General features: G+C 39.8%; 1 protein-coding gene across 3 annotated transcripts; it reads left to right on the forward strand.

Moving 5' to 3' along the window:
* The first annotated feature begins 4,198 nt into the window (after positions 1–4,198).
* Positions 4,199–21,807, forward strand: FAM177A1 (family with sequence similarity 177 member A1). Of its 3 annotated transcripts, XM_068991377.1 has the most exons (6): positions 4,199–4,212; positions 4,310–4,430; positions 10,636–10,809; positions 18,106–18,172; positions 18,752–18,849; positions 19,148–21,807. In XM_068991377.1, exons 2-6 carry the CDS (start codon positions 4,323–4,325, stop codon positions 19,352–19,354), a joined length of 654 nt encoding a protein of 217 aa, XP_068847478.1. In that variant the 5' UTR covers positions 4,199–4,212; positions 4,310–4,322; the 3' UTR covers positions 19,355–21,807. The 3 variants fall into 3 exon arrangements, with proteins under 3 accessions (XP_068847478.1, XP_068847477.1, XP_068847479.1); XM_068991376.1 differs by lacking the exon at positions 4,199–4,212 and having other exon boundaries at positions 4,234–4,430; XM_068991378.1 differs by lacking the exons at positions 4,199–4,212; positions 4,310–4,430 and adding an exon at positions 4,753–4,878.
* Positions 21,808–21,815: the final 8 nt, after the last annotated feature.

Consider the following 21,815-nt stretch of genomic DNA (forward strand, 5'->3'; position numbering starts at 1 on the left):
GGCTTGGAGATCCTGAACAAAATACCAACCTCAGGAATGAGACTTGCCTGTGGGAAGGACTGGTGGGCTACAGGGACCAAAGCATGGGATGATGAGTCTCTTCTGGAAGTGTGCCTTGACACTTGGACGAATTCCTTGTAGGGCCTCAGGTCTGAGAGACTATTGTCTGAACTGAGGCAAAGGTTTATTAGAATCTACCTGGATCTTAATTGATAGTGCCTAAATCCTGAAAGATGATGCTGTGAAAGTGCTGCACTTAATATGCCAGCAAATTTGGAAAACTCAGCAGTGGCCACAGGACTGGAAAAGGTCAGTTTTCATTCCAATTCCAAAGAAAGGCAATGCCAAAGAATGCTCAAACTACCGCACAATTGCACTCATCTCACATGCTAGTAAAGTAATGCTCAAAATTCTCCAAGCCAGGCTTCAGCAATACATGAACCGTGAACTCCCTGATGTTCAAGCTGGTTTTAGAAAAGGCAGAGGAACCAGAGATCAAACTGCCAACATCTGCTGGATCATGGAAAAAGCAAGAGAGTTCCAGAAAAACCTATTTCTGCTTTATTGACTATGCCAAAGCCTTTGACTGTGTGGATCACAATCAACTGTGGAAAATTCTTCACGAGATGGGAATACCAGACCACCTGACCTGCCTCTTGAGAAATCTGTATGCAGGTCAGGAAGCAACAGTTAGAACTGGACATGGAACAACAGGAAATATAAGCGTGTAATTTTCCCAGGAGGTCTTGGCCCCCCAAAATGTACAGGGACAGAAGTAACTAATGAATTCCCTGAAAAGACTCTATCTCAGAAGGCAAGGAGGCCAACTGACTTACCTTCACAACTGTGTTTGGAACTCACACCATTTGGACCATTCTGGCACCCTAAGGAAGAGGGCCTGAAGGCTGGTGGGGTTCAAGACACAATGTCTCTATGTCTACAAGTGTGGTAATAGCCTCAGCCCCCATAAAAGAAGGTCCAACTCTCCCAGTGGTGCTAGTGGGAGTACTGGGAAGACCCCCAAACTTTTCTCAGAACATCATGAGTGTTTGTTTACAAAAGGGAGGTACATTTCAAATTTCTCAGAACATTCATGAGAAGGGTCCGAGAGGGTAGCTTTGGGCTGCGAATAAGGCCTTCGTTTTAACTTTGGGTAATTCTTCCAGTGGCCAGGCTGATTATGATAGTGGCAGGGACCTAGACTTGAAAGGAACCCTGGAGAGAATTTTGGTCTTTCTGTTGAGGTAGCTGCTGAGTGGCAGTGGTCAGATGCTGCCGTAGACGGTTGCGACAGCCCCGAGGCTGAGTGAGGCCAGAGAGTCCCGCCTCCTGTCTGCCTAGTCCGCCGCCTGCCCTTTCGGGCAGCCCGGCCTTCCTTCGAGCAGGCCGTCTGCCGGAGGTTCCGTATGGAGCTCTTTTTCACGTTGTTCCTGCCTGTGAGCGTCTGAAGAAGGGAAGGGGCGAACGGCCCCTTTAGTCGCGGCGCAGCTGGGCAACCCCTCCGCTGACAGCACCGCAACCTACTTGCTGTGCATTTGTGTGTAGGATTGTTTTAGATTATTCACTAAATTCACCAAATCAGGAGTGGCCATTGCTTCAAATCAAAAAAGTGCATTTTAAACACCTTTAAAACATTTTTTCTTGTGCATGATTATGAAACTATAACTTTAAATATTCTTTACTAAAATATATATGTAGCTATGCCAAAACCATGAAATGTCTTGTTTTTTATCTGATGGACACTCCTGGTTATTTTTTGTTTTCCCAGCCTTTCATAAAAATAGGTATAACTAAATTTACCTTTTTAGCTCTACATGCATCATTAGATAACTAAATTTAGGTAACAGTTATATTTTCAAGTAAATTATAGTAATACCTGAATTTATCTTTTTGTCACAGGTATACAATACAACTTATATTACAAAGTGAAAGAAAGATTTGGCATGTTGTTTTTTTGTCTACTTTTAGTTGACCTGTGACAGTCTGGAGATAATGACAAAAATGTCAATGCCAAATAAAACCATTAGAATTGCTGTGCTTTTCTCTTGCTATAAGTTGTTCTTTTGCAAAAGACTGCTCTTCAATTGCATATTTGTGTTAAAAAATAACTATTCTAGTTTTTCTTGGGATGTGACTTGCATTTTGAATTTTCAGTAAATTAAGAAATGTACTTGTAAACCATGAAAATAAGTTCTGTAGCAGTAAAAATCATGATTTGATGTTTGCCAATTTGCAAAATAAAATCATGCAATTATAAACATTCCACTAATTTTTTTTAACGATATAAGCTGTTGATTACCCTTCTTGCCAGTTAACAGGAAAGGGATTTTTGAATACATGTAATGTAGAACAACTGGCTTGTTTTTGACAGCCAATCCATGGAGACTTTAACAATTGGTTCTTTATTTTTCTTTTCAACTTATTGCAGTTGGTTTTTGCTGTTTTGGATTGTCTCAACCCCTTCCTATTGCCACCAGATAGCACTTGTGTACCTTAGCAACAATAGATGATGAATTTCCATCTAATTAAAAAATATAGATGGTGTTCAAATAATCAACTTCTGTTTTTAAGGTTTTCAATTTGGTTTTTAGGTCATCATAGTTATATTCAGGATAGAAAGTATACAAGAATATTAAGCAGAAAAAGAATTTTGCATAGGAGAGAAGGGAATAACTAAGATTGTAGCCGTGTTGGGCCTGCAGACACAGAAGATATGCTGGGCCATAACTTTGGGGAGTATTTATGAAATTTGACTGGCTTGAAAATCGAAATCAAAGTGTCAAATGAAGCTCCTCTTCATGACCAAAGTAGTGTATTTTATTTTTTTAATATAAATTTATTTATTTTAATTGGAGGTTAATTACTTTACAATATTGTATTGGTTTTGCCATACATCATCATGAATCCACCACAGGTATACACGTGTTCCCCATCCTGAACCCTCCTCCCTCCTCCTTTTCTGTACCATCCCTCTGAGTCCTCTCAGTGCACCAGCCCCAAGCATCCAGTATCATGAATCGAACCTGGACTGGTGATTCGTTTCATATATGATATTATACAGGTTTCAATGCCATTCTCCCAAATCGTCCCACCCTCGCCCTCTCCCACAGGGTCCACAAGACTGTTCTATATATTTTATTTTTGACCTCTACAACTGGTGAAAATTGCATGAAAATTCTCATACTAAAAAACTACAATAAAAGACCAGTTACCTGGAAATGCTCCAAGTACAGTAATGCAATAATGATCGCAATCATAACTTTTTAATTTGGTTGAACACTGGGAAAAACTGTAAAAGTTTGAAATGTTCCCTCTTACACACACACACACACCCCTAAACAGATAATAAATTATTCCTCACATTTGTTATTGTAAAATAGAAGCTTGTTACTGCCCTTTGCTCTTCTTCTTGTCTCACTTAACTTTTCTGCTGCTGCTACTGCTGCTAAGTCGCTTCAGTCGTGTCTGACTCTGTGCGACCCCATAGACGGCAGCCCACCAGGCTCCCCAGTCCCTGGGATTCTCCAGGCAAGAACACTGGAGTGGGTTGCCATTTCCTTCTCCAATGCATGAAAGTGAAAAGTGAAAGCGAAGTCGCTCAGTCGTGTCCTAGTTACATATAAAGTATTTCATATAGGTGGAAGCAAAATTCGCCTTCGAGGCTCTTATTTCAAGGTATCTTGGCTAGATCGCCATCCATAAAAGAAATGCAATACGTAGCATCAATCTTTCATTAAAAAACATGTTTTCAAAAAAAAAAACAAACAAAAAAGCCCCATGTTTTCAGCAATCACATCTCATCACAAGTCTTTGAAGCACACTACGAAGCCGCTCATATTTCAGAAGTACTGAAACCAAGGTCTGGGAATGACTGCCCGGGATGCAGTTGGTGAGCGGCTGCGTGAAGATTCCGAAGTCAGGCTCCCGGTAGAGGTACGAGACATGACGTCACTGGTGGTGCCAGGCGGCGAGCTCCGGACTTGGGCCGGGCCGGAAACCCTGCAGCATAACGCCCCGCCCCGCCTCGCCCCGCCCCGCCCCGCAGTTGTGCAGTCTAGGCCGTTTCTGGCAAAGCCCGGGGTGCCGAGCCGGATGGGCGGGGCGCCAGTAGCCCCGCCCCACACAAGCCCCACACAAGCCCCACCCAAGGCCTCCCTGCCCCGCCCCTCCCGCCGAGGCGTGGCGGGGCGCGGCGCTAGGCGGGCCCTGCCGGTGAGTCCCACTTCCTGACCTCTGGCTCGGTCCGCAGCTGGGCGGGGAGGCAGAGGATGGAATTGGGCTTATCGACCATAACCTTGTATCTCGCCAGCGCCAGCAGTCCTATGGCGGCGACAGCGATGGAGCGGGAGCCAGCGAGCCGTGAGGAGGGAGAAGCCGTGAATGCCTCGGGAGCTGCGGCCGCCCGGCCGTTCAGGGAATCGGCACAGCAGGTAGGTGGGGCCGCAGACGGTTGCGACAGCCCCGAGGCTGAGTGAGGCCAGAGAGTCCCGCCTCCTATCTGCCTAGTCCGCCGCCTGCCCTTTTGGGCCGCCCGGCCTTCCTTCGAGCAGGCCGTCCGCCGGAGGTTCCGTATGGAGCTCTTCACGGTGTTCCTGCCTCTGAGCGTCGGCTGGAGGGAAGGGGCGAACGCTCCTTTAGTCGCGGCGCAGCTGGGCAACCCGTCCGCTGACAGCGCCGCAGACTCCAGGGAGGCCTCGAGTGTCGCGGAGTGAGGTTGCGGCTTCGGGTCTGCGATAGCTAGAGGGAAGGCGTGTACCCCGAAAGGCTGTCCTTGGAGTAGCTGGAAGCCAGGTGGCGATGGCTACAGTCACTTCTCAGTCTCTCCTTTCGGGAGCGCCTTACTCGGCATCTGCTCTTTGGTTCGCAGATAGCAGCTAGGTAATATGCGTTTACAGGCTTTCCCCCCCGCATTTAAACCTTACTACTTGTGCACAAGGTGTACGTTTATCCCCATTTCACCAACGAGGTAACTAAGGCCCAGAGCTGCGGTGTCCAATAGACCTAATGCTATCTGCATTGTAAGTTGTATTTTCATTTAAAAACTGAAAAGAAACCAGTGAAATTAATTTTGATATTCTATTTAGCCCAGTTTGTAAAAAAAAAACCAAAACTTGCAATTTATATGACAGTTACCACTGAGATATTTCATTGTCTCTCTGTGCTAGTCTGAAATCCTTTGTGTATTTCAACACATCTCCTCTTGAACTAGCCACATTTCAAGTGAGCCTTAGCCACACGTGGTTAACTTATAATAATATAAGTTTAGAGCATTAGGTAAGGTTTGGAGGTTTGTTTTATTTTGGATTTCGTGTCTGAAATAGTAGTAGTAGGATCTTTGGCCAAGTAAAGCTAATGAAGGAATGGCTTTACCTGAAACCAGCTCGTGTGCTTGCTCAGTCGTGTGTGGAGTCGTGCTGAGCTCTTTGGGACCCCATGGACTGTAGCCCGGCAGGCTCCTCTCTCCATGGAATTTTCCAGGCAAGAATACTGAGGCAGGTTGCCATTTCCCACTCCAGGGAAGAAACCAGCCCAGGAGTATACAGTTTTGATGTTAAAAACCCGAGTTGCTTCTGTGTAAAATCTTCCCGTCCTCAGTGAGAGCAGAGCTTTTGAGTGGCTTCATTTTTAAGAATAATTACCTGAACGTAAGACATTTCCCCCAAACTACAGATTCCTGGAGAATGGTGCCCAAATGTTTGTTCTAATATTATAAGTAGTTTGCCTTAAAAAAAGTTGTCCAGAGGCTAGACTGTATTTGGAGTTGTTTTTTCTCCTGCTTAGAAAGGAGGAAGGTAACCTGCAAGAAGGAATTCGAGGGTAACACTAAATGGTTACAAAGCCACGTGTCATGTTCAGTTATTCTTGTTGACAGGAGGTATACTTGAGCTGACCCTTTTAGTCCACAGCGTTTGATGTGTTTTCCATTTGATTTTTCCTTCTGTTACTGGAAGTGTTTCGGTCCTGATTTCAGCTTTGAATCTCTCTAGTAGCAAAGTATACATATACCTGTACTGATTTACCAGATGAATGTTGGAAGAGAGGCTCTTTGTTGCAACTTAGTACTGTTATGTTATTTTTGCACTCTTGGTTAAAAAATAAAAAAATAAATATTCAAACGTAAAGAAGGCCCATAGAGCAAAGAGGCAAAAATCATAGGGATTTCCCCCCCCCCATCACCCATTTCTCACATTCACTTTCCTCAAAAGTAACTGTTAAGTTTCTGGTGTATTCTTTCTGGGATTGCCTGTGCATATATAATCTTGTTATACACAAGTGGATTCATATATACACACAGTTTTCTAACTTTCCCTTTGTGCTTTCTCATGCACATTCCTGTAGCAGAGATGTTTCCGGGAACCCCAGATCTATGCCCAGTTGACCACAGAAAGAGGGGAGAAGCCACTGAGGTGGAGACTTGGGTGGAAGGAGAGCCTGCCATCCTCTGTTTATCAGAACAGAGAAATCCCAAGGGTCATGTCGGGAAGGAAGTAAGAGAAAAGAGCTTGGGTCTGTGTTTAGAATTTGGCTTCAAACCAGGCCATTCAGCATCTTCTCCAACTAGACTTTTAAGCAGAATCTCAGCTTCAGTATTATTAAAGGAGTTAAAATTTCAGTACTACTTGTTCATTTGTTTTATTAGCACCCCTGCTACCAAGCACGATGTGCCAGGAGCTGTAGGCTGAAGGATATAGCAGTGAAGGATACACACTGTGCCTACTTCCATGTTGCTGATCACCTATCTAGGGAAGATGATGCAGAATAAATTCCAAGCATAATACATGTTTTTAAGAAGTTCTGGGTACTATGGGAGTATATAAAAAGACAGTTGCCATTGAAAACAGGCCAAAGAAATAAGATAAGCAGATTTAAACAGTACAGTTAACCATGAAAGATAATAAAATGTTAATTGACATTGCAGTTCATAATTTCCTGGTGTTAGAAAATTGTTTTGTCAGATCATTGGCATTTGTTGAAATGGAGTTTGTGTAGTTGGCAGTGACAGTTTTCTTACCAGCAGGCTTATTGTTTATCTGTAAAAATGAAACCTTTGCAAATTCAGAGAATAGCTTTCATAATTGTTGGAAATTTTGAAGCAAATTATTTTCTGGTTGGTTTTACCTATCAGTATCTCCCTTAACTAACTCCCACTCCACCTCCTTGCCAAGCAGAGGTTGGAATCACATGGCATAGGTTCTTTCACAGATTTTTTTTTCTACTTGATAATCTGGTTCCTTAAGACGAGGGATCGACAAACTAGAGCCTGTGGGCGGCCAGATCCCACCAGCCACTGACTTGTATAAAGTGTTATTGGAACATAGCCCATTCATTATGTATTGTCCATGGCTGCTTTTGCAGAGTTCAGTAATTGTGACGGAGATTACATGGCCCTCAGAGCCTAAAACATTTACCATCTTTCCTTTGTGGGAAAAGTTTACTCATTCCTGTTTAAGCTGTTATACCTAAAGCTTGGATTTTACTGTATCAAAAATGAATGTTAAAATTTTCAAAGAAAACTTGAGTGAAAATCTCTTTAATAAAGATCTTTATATGGAATGTGATGATTAGAATAAATAAAATGCCTTTTGAAATTGCATATGATGTATAGAGTACTCAAAGTTCTGTTTGTACTTAACTAACTTTGGCATTAGAATGAAAAAATGTGAATCATGTTTCAGCCTTCCTCTTTGTAGTTTTTTTTTTAATCTTTTTGAAAAAAATATAGCCAAGAGTCAGTTAATGGAGTTAGATAAGTTTATACCAGTTATTATGACCCAGCCAGAATGTTTTTATTCATTAAAGCTGTCTAAAGAAGACAAAATAGTTAAACCAGTGAGAGACACCCTTTCTCCTTTGCCTATGTCTTAGAAAAGAAAACTTAAACCAATGAGACATTGCTAGAGGGAGAATGAAAACCTTCTTCAGCTCTGATGGGAGTCGGGTGGGGATGGAATAAGGCATCATGATGGGCTACAAAAGGTCTCAACTCTGTTCATTGATTGGGACTGGTGCTTTAGCATCAGATCCACCCAATTCATATGATGACTGGAGATCTAACCCAGCTCCTCTGACTTTTCCTTGCCTATAAAATCTTGGTCCAAAAGAAGACATTGGTGTCAGGACAAGCATAAACCAAATTTCATGTGAAGGTGGAAAAAATGAGATTGGGTAGGAACGGCTCACCATGCTTAGGGATTGGTGATAGAAGAACGATGGTGTGGATGGGCCATTTGTTGTCCATCTTATTTATGGAAACTATAAAGGGGTGATTTTCCTTTATTAAGGACTAGGATATATTTGAAACCTCAGGACAGCTAGGGAGAATTGTGGTTTTGTTTTTTCAGGTTATTTTATAGATAGGCCATGTTGTCAAGATTTTTATCTCAGTTTGTTCTACATCAGTTATAGTTGCTGTCAGTGATGTTCACGTGTGTCATGGAACAATGCATGGATTCTTTGGGTTGGATATGCTGCTGCTGCTAAGTTGCTTCAGTCATGTCCGACTCTGTGCGACCCCAGAGACAGACGGCAGCCCACCAGGCTCCCCCGTCCTTGGGATTCTCCAGGCAAGAACACTGGAGTGGGTTGCCATTTCCTTCTCCAATGCATGAAAGTGAAAAGTGAAAGTGAAGTCCTCAGTCGTGTCCGACTCCTAGCGACCCCATGGACTGCAGGCTACCAGGCTCCTCCGATATACCTGGATTCAAATCCTGGCCTATGACTAAACTTACCTTTGGAAAGTGAAGGAAAGAGAAGAACCATATCTGTTTTCTAAGAAGGACTTTAGAGGGTTAATAGGAAATAATTCATAAGAATAAAGTTACTTATACTTGCATAACTGGGCAATTCTGGGCAAGTCCATCCATTATTTTATCAGTGCAACTCCATGTCTTTGCAGGTGCAATTAAAAAAACTTTCCTAGGTTTAAACAACAATCATGGGTTAAAATTATGTGTTGGCATATCTCCAACCGTAAGAATCCTTATCATCGTGCTCAGTCACATATGACTCTTTGCAACCCCGTGGACTGTGGTCTGTCCTGAAGTGGGTTGCCATTTCCTTCTCCAGGGAATCTTCCTGATCCAGGGATCAAACTCGTGTCTCCTACATCTCCTGCATTAGCAGATGGAATCCACCTGCCAATGCAGGAAATGTGAGTTTGATCCCTGGGTCGGGAACCTCCCTTCTCCAAGGAAGGCAACCTCCCTTGGAGAAGGAAATGGCAACCAACTCTAGTATTCTTGCCTGGGAAATCCCATGGACAGAAAAGCCTGGCAAGCTGCAGTCCCTGGGGTCACAAAGAATCCTTATGGAGGATGAAATTTTTGAACTCTGGACTCAGTCCTGGACAGTCCCACCAACATGAAGTCTAAGCATGGTAGTCATTTTAGGTTTAGGTTTAAATTTGAACCAGTAATACAGAAACATATTCTCATCACGAAAATAAAATAACAAAACACACAAAGCATGAAAAGCCCACTTGACCACTCCTTCACCTGTACCTCCTTCTCCATCTTTATACCTAACCTGAAGGGTAACCAGTGTTGTCAGATTTTTCTTTACAATTACTTGTGCTGTGCTCTTTTGAAATCTCCTTATTAAGAAGATACAAGAGAGGCTTTCTTAGGAATTTAAACTTGGGACAAGATGACAAGGAAAAGCTCTTCGTCCTCTCCCACAAAATGCGTTTGCTCTAAGTTTTGGAACATTGGCTGTATGTATGAGATAAAATTAGTGTTTCTTTAGGAATGAAGTTTGGATATAATTAGAATTCTTTAGACTATTATAGTTTTAAAATTTGTAAAAATATTTTTACTATCAGGAAAACTGTTGTCCTGTATATATTAGTGCCTGAGAAGTCTGGAAGTTCTCATATAGAACACTGATGGCCTGCTTTCCAGATTTGGTTTACAAATGAGTTTTATTTGACCTGCATGGTGCTTTAAAGTTTTTCAGTTTTAATGTCTTTAGTTGGGGCATGCTTTTGTTTAAAGCTCTACTCTTCATCTATAGTAGTATTTACTCATTTTTGGTACCTGCTTGAACCTAAAAGGCATTTGAATTTGGGACTTCTGTTTTGTGAAAAGGAGAGGTTCAGAATTAAGCTGAACTGGTTTTGGTTTGCTCACACATAGCTTAACTCAAATCTAAAGACTTACCAGGGTTACCTAATACAAATTGTTTTTCTATACTACATTATCTAACATATGTATATGTATCTGTATGATTTTCCTTTGATATTACACATTAATTCCTTCATAATTCTTTAAAATTATTGATGTCCAGCATATCTTCACATATTATACAGCATTGGAATTGCTGTGACCTGAAGTGTACTGCTTGATTTCTAAGCTTTTGAGTTAAAAAGTTTAATTGGTTAAGTTTTATTTTTTAACCTTGGATGTGAGTGTGCAGAGGTTTGCTTTATTATTCAGTTCGTTAAACCCTTCATTTTTTGCTGTTGATATTCTTTTGTGTGTGTGACCTGTCTTATTTTTTAAAAAACTGTTTATAGATGGGCTTATATTTCTTTATTCCCTAAATAAAGCAACCCCAAATAATTTTTTTTTTTGGTTATATGGAAGAAAATTAATCTCACTTGAAACTCTCCTTTTCCTGATTTATTATTGACATTAGATGAGTAATGAAAGAGGCTTTGAAAATGTAGAACTGGGAGTCATAGGAAAAAAGAAGAAAGTCCCCAGGAGAGTCATCCACTTTGTTAGCGGTGAAACAATGGAAGAGTACAGCACAGATGAAGATGAAGTCGACAGCCTGCAGAAGAAAGATGTTCTGCCTCCTGTTGATCCGGTAGGTTTGAGACTGATGATCCTTTTGTCAGTGGGTTTTGTTCTAGCTGATTTGTTTCCCTTAAACACTGAATGGAAGGAACCATTTGCTGCTGCTGCTGCTGCTAAGTCGTTTCAGTCGTGTCCGACTCTATGCGACCCCATGGACAGCAGCCCACCAGGCTCCCCCGTCCCTGGGATTCTCCAGGCAAGAACACTGGAGTGGGTTGCCATTTCCTTCTCCAATGCAGGAAAGTGAAAAGTGAAAGTGAAGTCACTCAGTCCTTTGAGACCCCATGGACTGCAGCCTACCAGGCTCCTCCATCCATGGGATAGGTTTAAATAAACTATATTCTGGTTATAACATTGTGTTATGATTTTGGTAGAAACCAGTATTTTTACACAGTATGGATGGACCTCTTTCCTATCTTGAGTAGCGTGAATAGTCTATTTTTGAGAGTCAGAAGTTTTTTGCCAGCATGAATAGGTTTCTTTCAGATTTACTTCACTAAGCAGAGTGCTTGAATTCCTGTCCCTTTGTATTAAATGTTATATACCACTGATGGTTGTCACTTCTTTTTTATATCGCCTCAAGTTTTGATTAGAAGATAGGAGTGTATAGTTCTTAACTCTGTGTTCCTCACCAGCTGAACTTAAGAATTTCTAAACTATAAAAGATGTGACTATAAAATTACGATTAGTTGTACATTTCTTAAAAGGGAATGTTGCCCTTCTAAGTAGTCATTTTGAGAGTTCAGTTGCCGAAATATTTACTGACTTTCTAAAAGGTACTGTTTTAGGTGCTGGTGATGCAGCAATGGGCAGTATAAATTTCTGCTCTTACACCAGTAGACAGAAGGGTAATAAGCAATATATAATTATCAGACTGTGGAGAGTTCTATGAAGAAAATAAAGCAGAGTAGCAGAACAGAGAAGTATTCATTTAGATTTGGTTTAAAAAATGTTATTACTAGTTTTTCTTCAGATTTGGTTCTAATGAATAAATTTTAGTTATTAAAAAAATCAGATGCAGATTCTCTATTGTAGCAAATATTCAAAGGACTGTAAAACAGTATACTTTGAAGGCAATTCCAAATGCATGCAGAATATTGTAGAGGTGTTTCCTGCAGTGGTAGAGCTGTTAGGTGGAGTGTTCTCTAGATGTCTGTTAGGTCTGGTTGCTTTATAGTGTTCTTCGTCTTCTGTTGCCTCTTTGATCTGCTGCCTAGTTGCCCTATTCATTATTGAAAATGGAGTGTTGGCGTCTCCAACTGTTATTGTTGAATTGTCTATTTCTCCCCTCATTTCTGTCAGTTTCTTTTTCCGTCTATTAAAATTTTCATTTCAGTTATTGTACTTTTTCAACACCAGAATTTTCATCTGGTTCTATTTTATAATTTCTCTTCATTGATACTCTGTATTTGATGTGACGTTGCTATCATACCTTCCTTTCTTTATGTGTGTGTGTGTGTGTGTGTGTGTGTGTGTGTGAGAGTCGCTTAGTCGTATCCAACACTTTGTGACCCCATGGACTGTATTTCACCAGGCTCCTCTGTCCATGTCTTCTCCAGGCAAGAATACTGGAGCGGGTTGCAATTCCTTTCTCCAGGGGATCTTTCTGACCCAAGAACCTGCGTCTCCCTCACTGCAGGCAGATTCTTTACCATCTGAGCCACTAGGGAAGCCCTATGGTTTCCTTAATTCTTTGAACATACTTATAAAGGCTACTTTGAGTTCTTCCTGTTAAATCCAATGTCTGGTCACTCTCACAAGTAGTTTTGTTGTCTGCTTTTTTCATTTTCTTCCCAGTGTATGGGTCATGCTTTCCCATCTTTCCATGTCTCATACTTTTTTGTTTTAAACTAGACATTTTAGATAATATATAGTAACAACTCTGGGTGGGCCCCTCTCCCTCTTCCCAAGTCTCCACTACCCAGGATCTTGATTTTGTTGTAATATTTGCTTGTTTATTTGTCTAGTCAGTTGATGGATTCTTTTAACGAATTCTGTTTCCTCCTCACTTGCTGTTCTCTGCTTCAAACTAGCTGATCAACTACAGTTGATCCTGTATCTTGATAGGATCGAAGAATTTCTTCCCAAGTACCTTTTACCAGAATCTTCACTGATTATGAGAGTACCCTTAAGCTTGGACTTTTCCACTTCTGTTGCAGATGAAGTCAGTTCACATGGGCAGAAATTAGGAGCAATCTGTCTGATGGCCTTCTTTTCCTCCTGGGGAAAATCTCTTACGTAGAGCTCCAGAAGTGGGGGGTAGGGATAGTAGTGACGCCCCTACTTTAGGAGCTGAATGCTCAGTTGAGGCTGGGAGCGGAAGCCTTAGGTCATGGCTCATCTCTTCTGGCAGGGAACCACTGGCTAATGAACTGGGGTCAGTACCCCAGTATTCTCGCTTGCACCATGCTTAAGGTAGAGCCTCCGTTTTGTAAATGGAAGCTGATGGAAGAAGGGAGCCCTTCCCTGTCAACCGCACTCACCTGGAAGTTAGTCTCAGGAATAGATGGCTTCTGGGCAGGTTGAGAAATGCTGATTAATGTCCCATTCTTCCTGGAAAGAAAAGCCTCTAGTTGGAATCTGGGGGTAGAAGGAGTCCTGTGTTCTTAGTTGTACCAGTCTGAAGTGGAGTTTCCATTTCACTTCGCTGGGAAGGCCTGTGATCTTGGTTCACATATTGCATACTCTCATTTTCTTATCACATTTGCCTTTATTTTCTTGATTAGTTGTTTACTCATTTGTCATATACCCTTCGGACCATTTCCAGAGGCTTTAAATGTTCATTTTAAATAATTTTCACCAGTTTCACTGGGTGGTGGGTCCTCAGGGTTCCTCTCACTGTTTTGCTGGAAGTCCCTATCCATTCTTAAAATTGTAAGTTACCCTGTATGTAACATGTCGTTGGAAATTTATTTGAATTCTTATGCCTAAACTAAGACAAGAAACCTGGGTGATAAGAAACCTGTCCGTATTTCCTTCACCGGAAGGCAGCATGCTTAGTCCAAGCTGGTTTTCAGGTCTGGCCAGTCGTGGAGTAGTCATCTTGCTGTGGCCAAGACTGGACTCCCCCTGCGCTTCATGTTGTTCCCATCCCTCGACTACTGTAAATAATGCTGCAGTGAACCTGAGAGTGGAAATACCTCTTTGAGATGCTAATTTCAGTTCTTTTGGGTACTACCCAGAAGTGGGATTGCTAGATCATATGGTATTTCTATTTTTAATTTTCTGAGGAACCCTGCATACTGTTTTCCATGATGGCTACACCATTTTGCATTCTCACTAACAGCAACCAAGGGTTCCAGTTTCTCTGCATCCTCACCAACATTTGTTATCTTTTTTAGCAATGTACCAATTATCCTCTCAGGTGTTAATCACTGAAGACAGATCTAGCTTCACTTAATGTGAAGAGCAGACTGTCCATTTTCTGTTTGTTTCTAATGCATCATAAATCTGAGAACAAAGAAATTTGGGAAAGGTATTGGCCTATGTTTAGATAGAAGATTTGTAGAACTGACCCAGTTAAAGATAAGCCCAGATATTTTAAATAAAGATTTAAGAATAATACTCCTGGCATATGGTACCTGATAGAAAGTAAGAAATGGAGATCTAGGTCTTTTTACAATTTTCCTTAGGTCTTTTACCTTAGATGTGTCTTAAGAATAGATATGTTTCCAGTAATTCCTTTAACCTGTGATATTTTTGTTGAGGGTTCCTCAAATATGCATATATATGTGTATTTAACTATACACATTAAAAACTTTGATTATGCACATAATTGCTACCTATACAAATGGATTGATGCCTTTCATAATATAGTCAGAACTAAAAATTATCTGGGCTCAGTTTTGCGTATCAGATTTTAAAAAAGGAAAAGGATGTGGGACTTCCCTGGTAGTCCAGTGTTTAGGACTCCATGCTTCCACTGCGAGGGGTATGGGTTCAGTCTCTGGTTGGGGACCTAAGATCCTGCATGATGCAAGGCATGGCCAAAATAATAAAAAATAGATAAAAAGGAAAAGGACAATATACTGTAATGAGGGTACAAGGGAATGGACAGTCTCATATATTACTGGTGAATATTTATTGGTAAATTTTCTGTTGTGAAGTTTTACATTGTGAAGGGTGAGGTTTCCAAATGATTATATTTTGGGCCTAGTTTTCTGCCTGTAGAAATCAAAGCATTTAAGAAATATGCTTAATATTTTCAATATAGTAAATGGGAAAACCAGCAGGATAGAACAAATGTAATAATGTTGCAAAACACATGTATGCTTAGGTTTAAAAAGTTTTTCTAATTTTAATTAATTTTTGGCTGTGCCGAGTCTTTGTTGCTGCACGTGGGCTGTCTCTAGTTGCTAAGAGTGGGGGCTGCCCTCGAATTGCAGCGCTCAGGCTTCCCATTGCGCAGAGCGCAGGCTCTAGGCATGCAGGCTTCAGAAGTTGTGACACACAGGCTTAGTTGCTCTGCAGCATGTGGGATCTTCCAGGTCCAGGGATTGAACCTGCTGTGTCCCTGCATTGGCAGGCAGATTCTTAACCACTGGATCACCAGGAAAGTCCCAAGATAGCAAGGCTTAATAGTTCGTTATTAAGGAAGCAATGGATAGTTATTCAGGAAGAAATAGGTACTTAAATTTTAGAAGAAAACAATGAATCTGCTAGAGTTTGCACCCATAAATGGGAAGTCTTAAAGACTCTAGATCTTGTATCAGTTCTCCTTATCCAGTGTCTTAGCTCTGGAACAGGTTTGACCCATTGGTAGTTATAGTCTGGACGTTAGCAATTATTTTCTATAGACACAACCTTAAGAGAGTTGGTCCAGTGAGAAATACGTACTTTCCTTCAAAAGCTTGCTGAATCTTTTTCTAAGTAATTTCTTGGCCCTATCACTTACTATGTGTTATAGAAATTGGTTCCATTCCCTTTATTTCTGCACTGCCCACTTGCTGTAAGACATACGTAGACACTAGTGCTAGAGCATATTAAACAGAGCCTCTGAACTAACCCTTATCCCACATGAGAAATGCCTTCTGCTCTGAATATAGAAGATATAGCAGATTTGATCAGGGAGCCAGAAATATACAGTACTTTCTTGAATGTGTTTGTTTGCTTGGACATCCATTCTTGTGTAAAGAGAGGCTAAGGAGCTACCTTACTTGTGTGTCCTTTCAAAAATACTATCACCTACTTTTCATTTTGTTTCCTCCTCTGCTTTAGCCTGTCTGCCAAGTCTTACAGATATCCTTTTTAAATAATATTTGAAATATATGATGTTACTTTAAAAAATAATTTACATGAGAACTTGATTAGACAGATAGTGTCCACTCAAAATGACTTGAAAGCCCTCAGGTGAAATTTTTTCCTTAACCAGGAAGAAAGGAAATAACACTGAAATTGGCAACCTTGTCAGCTTCAGATATCAGGAAAGGATGATACTTCCATTTCACCAACAGAAAAGAAGCAGTTTCTAGTGTCTATGGTTTTCAGTCTTACAGATATTCTTGTATTTGGTTTTCTAATGCCCTTGTAATCATCAGCATATCTTATCTAAGAAGATTACGGATTAAGGCTTATCTTTTTCTTCTCTCTGAGAAACCAATATGGAAACAATTACTAATGTATTTGATAGAGAGTACATCATGAGAAACGCTGGGCTGGAAGAAACACAAGCTGGAATCAAGATTGCCGGGAGAAATATCAATCACCTCAGATATGCAGATGACACCACCCTTATGGCAGGAAGTGAAGAGGAACTAAAAAGCCTCTTGATGAAAGTGAAAGAGGAGAGTGAAAAAGTTGGCTTAAAGCTCAACATTCAGAACGTGAAGATCATGGTATCTGGTCCCATCACTTCATGGGAAATAGATGGGGAATCAGTAGAAACAGTGTCAGACTTTATTTTGGGGGGCTCCAAAATCACTGCAGGTGGTGACTGCAGCCATGAAATTAAAAGACGCTTACTCCTTGGAAGAAAAGTTATGACCAACCTAGATAGCATATTATGACCAACCTAGATAGCATATTCAAAAGCAGAGACATTGCTTTGCCGACTAAGGTCCGTCTAGTCAAGGCTATGGTTTTTCCTGTGGTCATGTAAGGATGTGAGAGTTGGACTGTGAAGAAGGCTGAGCGCCTAAGAATTGTTGCTTTTGAACTGTGGTGTTGGAGAAGACTCTTGAGAGTCCCTTGGACTGCAAGGAGATCCAACCAGTCCATTCTGAAGGAGATCAACCCTGGGATTTCTTTAGAAGGAATGATGCTAAAGCTGAAACTCCAGTACTCTGGCCACCTCATGTGAAGGGTTGACTCATTGGAAAAGACTTTGATGCTGGGAGGGATTGGGGGCAGGAGGAGAAGGGGATGACAGAGGATGAGATGGCTGGATGGCATCACTAACTTGATGGACGTGAGTCTGAGTGAACTCCGGGAGTTGGTGATGGACAGGGAGGCCTGGCGTGCTGCGATTCATGGGGTTGCAAAGAGTCGGACACGACTGAGCGACTGAACTGACTGATGCTCTATACTGTGTTTTCTTTTCATAAACAAAAATATTGGTATATTGAAGCATGCTCCTATGACCAGTTTCCTCCACAGAGGCAAACTGTCATCCATGTGTCAAGCTTTATAGAAGTATTCTATGGAATTACAGCACCAAGGTTAACTATGAGGTGTGTAGTGTGGATGGCAGTTTGCCAATGTTTCTAGCCTGCCAGTTATATGTTAAACTTTTCTTGGGTTGCATGGTCTAGTCCCTTTTTAATCCTTAAATTAACAAAAAAACTCATCTTGCCACTTACTGGTCACTTATTTTCTTGCCGTTAAAAGTTCATTTGATATGCCCTCACTTATCCTTAATTTCTCTGAACCTCAGTTCACCACTAAACCAGAAGTGTGTTGTATGTATGATTCCTTAGATCCCTTTCAATTGACTGTATACACACTCTGATGTGTTTCTGAACAATGAAGACAGGAAAAAAAAAAAAAAGCAGCAAGACAGGAGAAAGGAAGGCTCTGGATTATCAGTTTGTAAATATCAAGGTTGTGACTTACCAACTCCATTTCAGTGACTGCCACTTTTTTGGGTTATCCCACGGACTTAACGTAATGGTAGTTGTACAGGTGAATGTTAAATGCTTTTGTGACATTCTGTCTACAAAGCTTTTAATTTTTTTATTGGATTGTAGCCTATTTGTTATACTCTATAGAATATTCTATGTATCCACCAAGTATTTGACTGCTTCATCCTGGCCTAAATATATAGAATAAATTTAGGTATGAAGGTTGCTAACCTAACCTCTTGTTGCAGACAAAACTTACCTGGGGCCCCTACTTATGGTTTCACATGCTTCGTGCTGCCACATCCACCCTTTCAGGTATTGCTTTTTTGTTTGACTGTTGTATAACCAGCATCATATATTCCCAGAACAGGAACTTGGCCAAGTAGGGTGTTTCAGAAATGAAGGAAAAACAATGGGGAGTTTAGTCACGCCCTTCTCAGCAGCTAGCTAGCTACCATTGGAGATACTAATCTAACTTATACTTCACCTTAACACATTCTTTAGCTTCTGGATGTGCTTTGAAAAAAAAAGACTGAAAAACAGTTATACTCATTTAGATACAGTTTTCATATTTGTGAACATGAACAGAAAAGGTCTGTTAGCAGTTATTTTGCTGTTTTGCCATTTCGTTCCCTGACATTGTTCTCATTCTATTTGACTGCTTATTCCCAGCAATGTTATTGGGAGCCCAGAAGGAGCCACTAGTGTTTCTTGGGGAAATCAAGGAAGATACACAGATAAGATGTACTGAATGTTGATAATCTCTCCAAGGGCAGGGACTGTAAATTTTGTATTCCTACAGTGCTTTGCACATAGAAAGGGCTCAAGAAATGTACATGGAATTATGTAAACCATTTGACTTTTGTATTTTTTTTATAACTTTTATATTTTTAGTTTGTGACTTTCTTGGAGAGAAGATTGCATCTGTTTTGGGCATCAGCACCCCAAAATACCAGTATGCAATTGATGAGTATTACCGGATGAAGAAGGAGGTGTGTTTCCTTTTTACATTTTCTTGATTGAGTTTCATTTGTTGTGGACTGAATAGGTTGCATCATGAAGACGTGTATCCTCCAGCTGTCCCAGAGGTAGCCTCCTTACACTCGGCATTTCATTCTAGTCACTCTTTATCAGATTAGCATACATTTTAGAATTTTGTAATACTTAGATTTTCCTAGGATTGATGTGCACAATTAAGCTAGATTTCATTGTGCTGGGTACTGAAAGTGGGAGAAAAATACTGTCCATTTGGACATTTATGTTTCAACTATTCTTGCTACTTCTTTTTAGGAAGAAGAAGAAGAAGAAGAAAATAGGATGTCAGAAGAAGCAGAAAGACAATACCAACAAAATAAGCTGCAGGCTGATTCTATTGTTCAGTCCGATCAACCAGAAACACTGGCATCCAGTTCATTTGTGAATCTCAATTTTGAAATGGAGGGAGATTGTGAAGTAATTACAGAAAGCAAACAAAATCCAGTCTCTGTCCCTCTGTAGAATGAAATGACTATCAGACTTCTAAGGTAGTTTTTATACCAGGAATTTTCACATTCTCTATTCAATGGGTCTTGGGCCTTAATACAATTATTTATATTTTAAATTATTATCAGGAAAGGGAAGAATGTTTCTTTATTCTTAAGCTCTATCTAGCAAAAGCCAGATATGAAATTTGGATCTTTGTATTGTGCTTTTACTGTGTCAAATTAGTGCTTTGGTTTTAAAATGATCTTTAAGAAAGGTAAGGACATTCTAGAGCCTTAACCACCAACTAGGAAGAGTTAAATTATCAAGCTTGTCTTTGTGTAAGAAAAAAAATGGGTAAGTTGCTGATGAAGGCTAACTGGAGCTGATATTTGTGGCCTCAGATTAAAATGAGGATTTTTGCCCTAGATTTTCTCATGTTATGTCTTATATTTATATATCTAACCATTCATTTCATACTAAGGATGGTTTACTGAGCGTAATAAAAGGAGCACGATAAAAGCATTTTGAATTTTCTTTCCTTGAGACTTAACTTTATTTCATGGGAAGGTGATTGAGTTTGTAACACCAAATATTAAGATGGGTTTCCATTTTTAATGAAGGTTATTTAATCTTACTTTCTCTTTCAGTAATTCAGATTTAAATAACTAAGTTTGAACATGTTAAGAACACTAGTTATGGGATAAATTTATTAATGTATTTGTATTCGAATAGTAATACCTAGTGATTATCCACATAGCATTCTGGTTATGTCAGTCATTCAATCCTGAATGCCTCCTCTGGGTCAAGTAGTTGCAAATGAAGACTTAACCCTCCTGGGGTTCACTGTTAAATATTGTACAAGGTACAGTGGTGGCATAATGAAATTAACTGTCATTAACCACTTCGAAGTAGCAACAGTGGATGGCTTGCTTGACCTGGTTGACCATCCCTGTACCCACTGTGCCATTAGCAGACCTCACAAAAGTATAATATGAAACTAATTTCGAAAATATTCCTGTATGTGTTCAGAATCTTATGAGGTATCTGTATGACTTTGATTTATAACTTACTGTAAGGAGAAATGTATATTTTAGATATGGGGTTGCTACAAACCTATTCGCAAACTTCAAGAGCCTTTAGAGATTAATCATTGTTAATAGTCTTCTAAATAGCATTAAGTTCAGTCTTAAATATATCTGCCTAAAGTATAGCTTCAAACAAATAACATAGGTGCATTGCGCTTATTATGGAAGTCTGTCTGTTAGCAGTGAGTATCTGGCCACTAAGTTCTTCAATTGAAATTTGAAGGATTTAGGCAAGATAATTCTTTATTTTGAATCCTCAGTTACATGGATTCATAGTATGGTGGTTCATGGCATGTGATGGTGATCTTTTTAGTCATGGGTATAAACTATATAATTTAGTGCTTAAAGGGTTAATCTTCAGATTATGTAATGTCATCATAAATTATAGTTTACCAGTAAAGAATGCTAATCTGATGTGTTCCCCTTGTTTTTATCTTCATTCAAGAAGATATTCAAACTCATATTTATTTGGGTATCCTGTAAAAGCAAGCATATCTAAAGGTGACCTGAGTCTCCTCTCTCTAGAGGTACCAGATGTAAAAGAGTTGAGTCAGAAACTTTTGATTGTAGTAGAAGGAAGATAATGATTTATGAAGGCGTTACATTTCTTGAATTTTATTTTTACTTGTCCAACAGTGGCCAGTTTGTATGTTTATATAGATATTCACTGTGCCTTAAACTTTTATACTTTTTATTTATGCAGAGTATAAAATTTCCCATAAATGCATTAAATGGTTTTGTCTTATTTTTAAGCCTCTTTCACTTTTTCTTCCTTTCTAACCCTTTGAATAATTACTGTTCCTTCTGAATCATAGTTCATGCTATTTCTACCCTCTTCTATTCTTTCATCTCTTAAAAACTAAACAGTATAATTGAGAATCTTTACACTTAATTAAATTCTCTAACAAAAATTCTTAACAAAATGGAGTTAAATTTTGTGAAATGTAACCCTGGTGCTGGTTAATCAAGCGAGACAGATTTTTTTTATACCAATGATTTTAATTAAAGTAAAATACTAGAATACTTTTTATTGAAATACTCTATTAAAATAAACATGTCCAAATACTTCCCAGAAATGAAATGACCCTTCTCTGATGAATGAGGAATTCTATAATTTTTGATATATATAATACTTTAGAAGAAGATTCAAAGTTAAATGATATAATTTAAACTTTTCAAGTATTTAATTCTTAATGACTAATGTCAGAAATATTCCAGGAAAACTTCCTTTATTTCTAAAGATTATGTATGTTTAAAATGGACTCCTACCTTCACCGGATCACACTTGCCATATCTGAGCTAAGTGTAACCAGAATTTCCTGTTCCTAATTTGGTCCCATTTCTTCCAGACCAGTGCAACCAAAATTCCAATAACCAGATTTGCTGTGTTCTGTAGGCATATGAAGTAT

Source organism: Capricornis sumatraensis, chromosome 19, assembly GCF_032405125.1.
Source record: "Capricornis sumatraensis isolate serow.1 chromosome 19, serow.2, whole genome shotgun sequence".
Taxonomy (NCBI): Eukaryota; Metazoa; Chordata; class Mammalia; order Artiodactyla; family Bovidae; genus Capricornis; species Capricornis sumatraensis.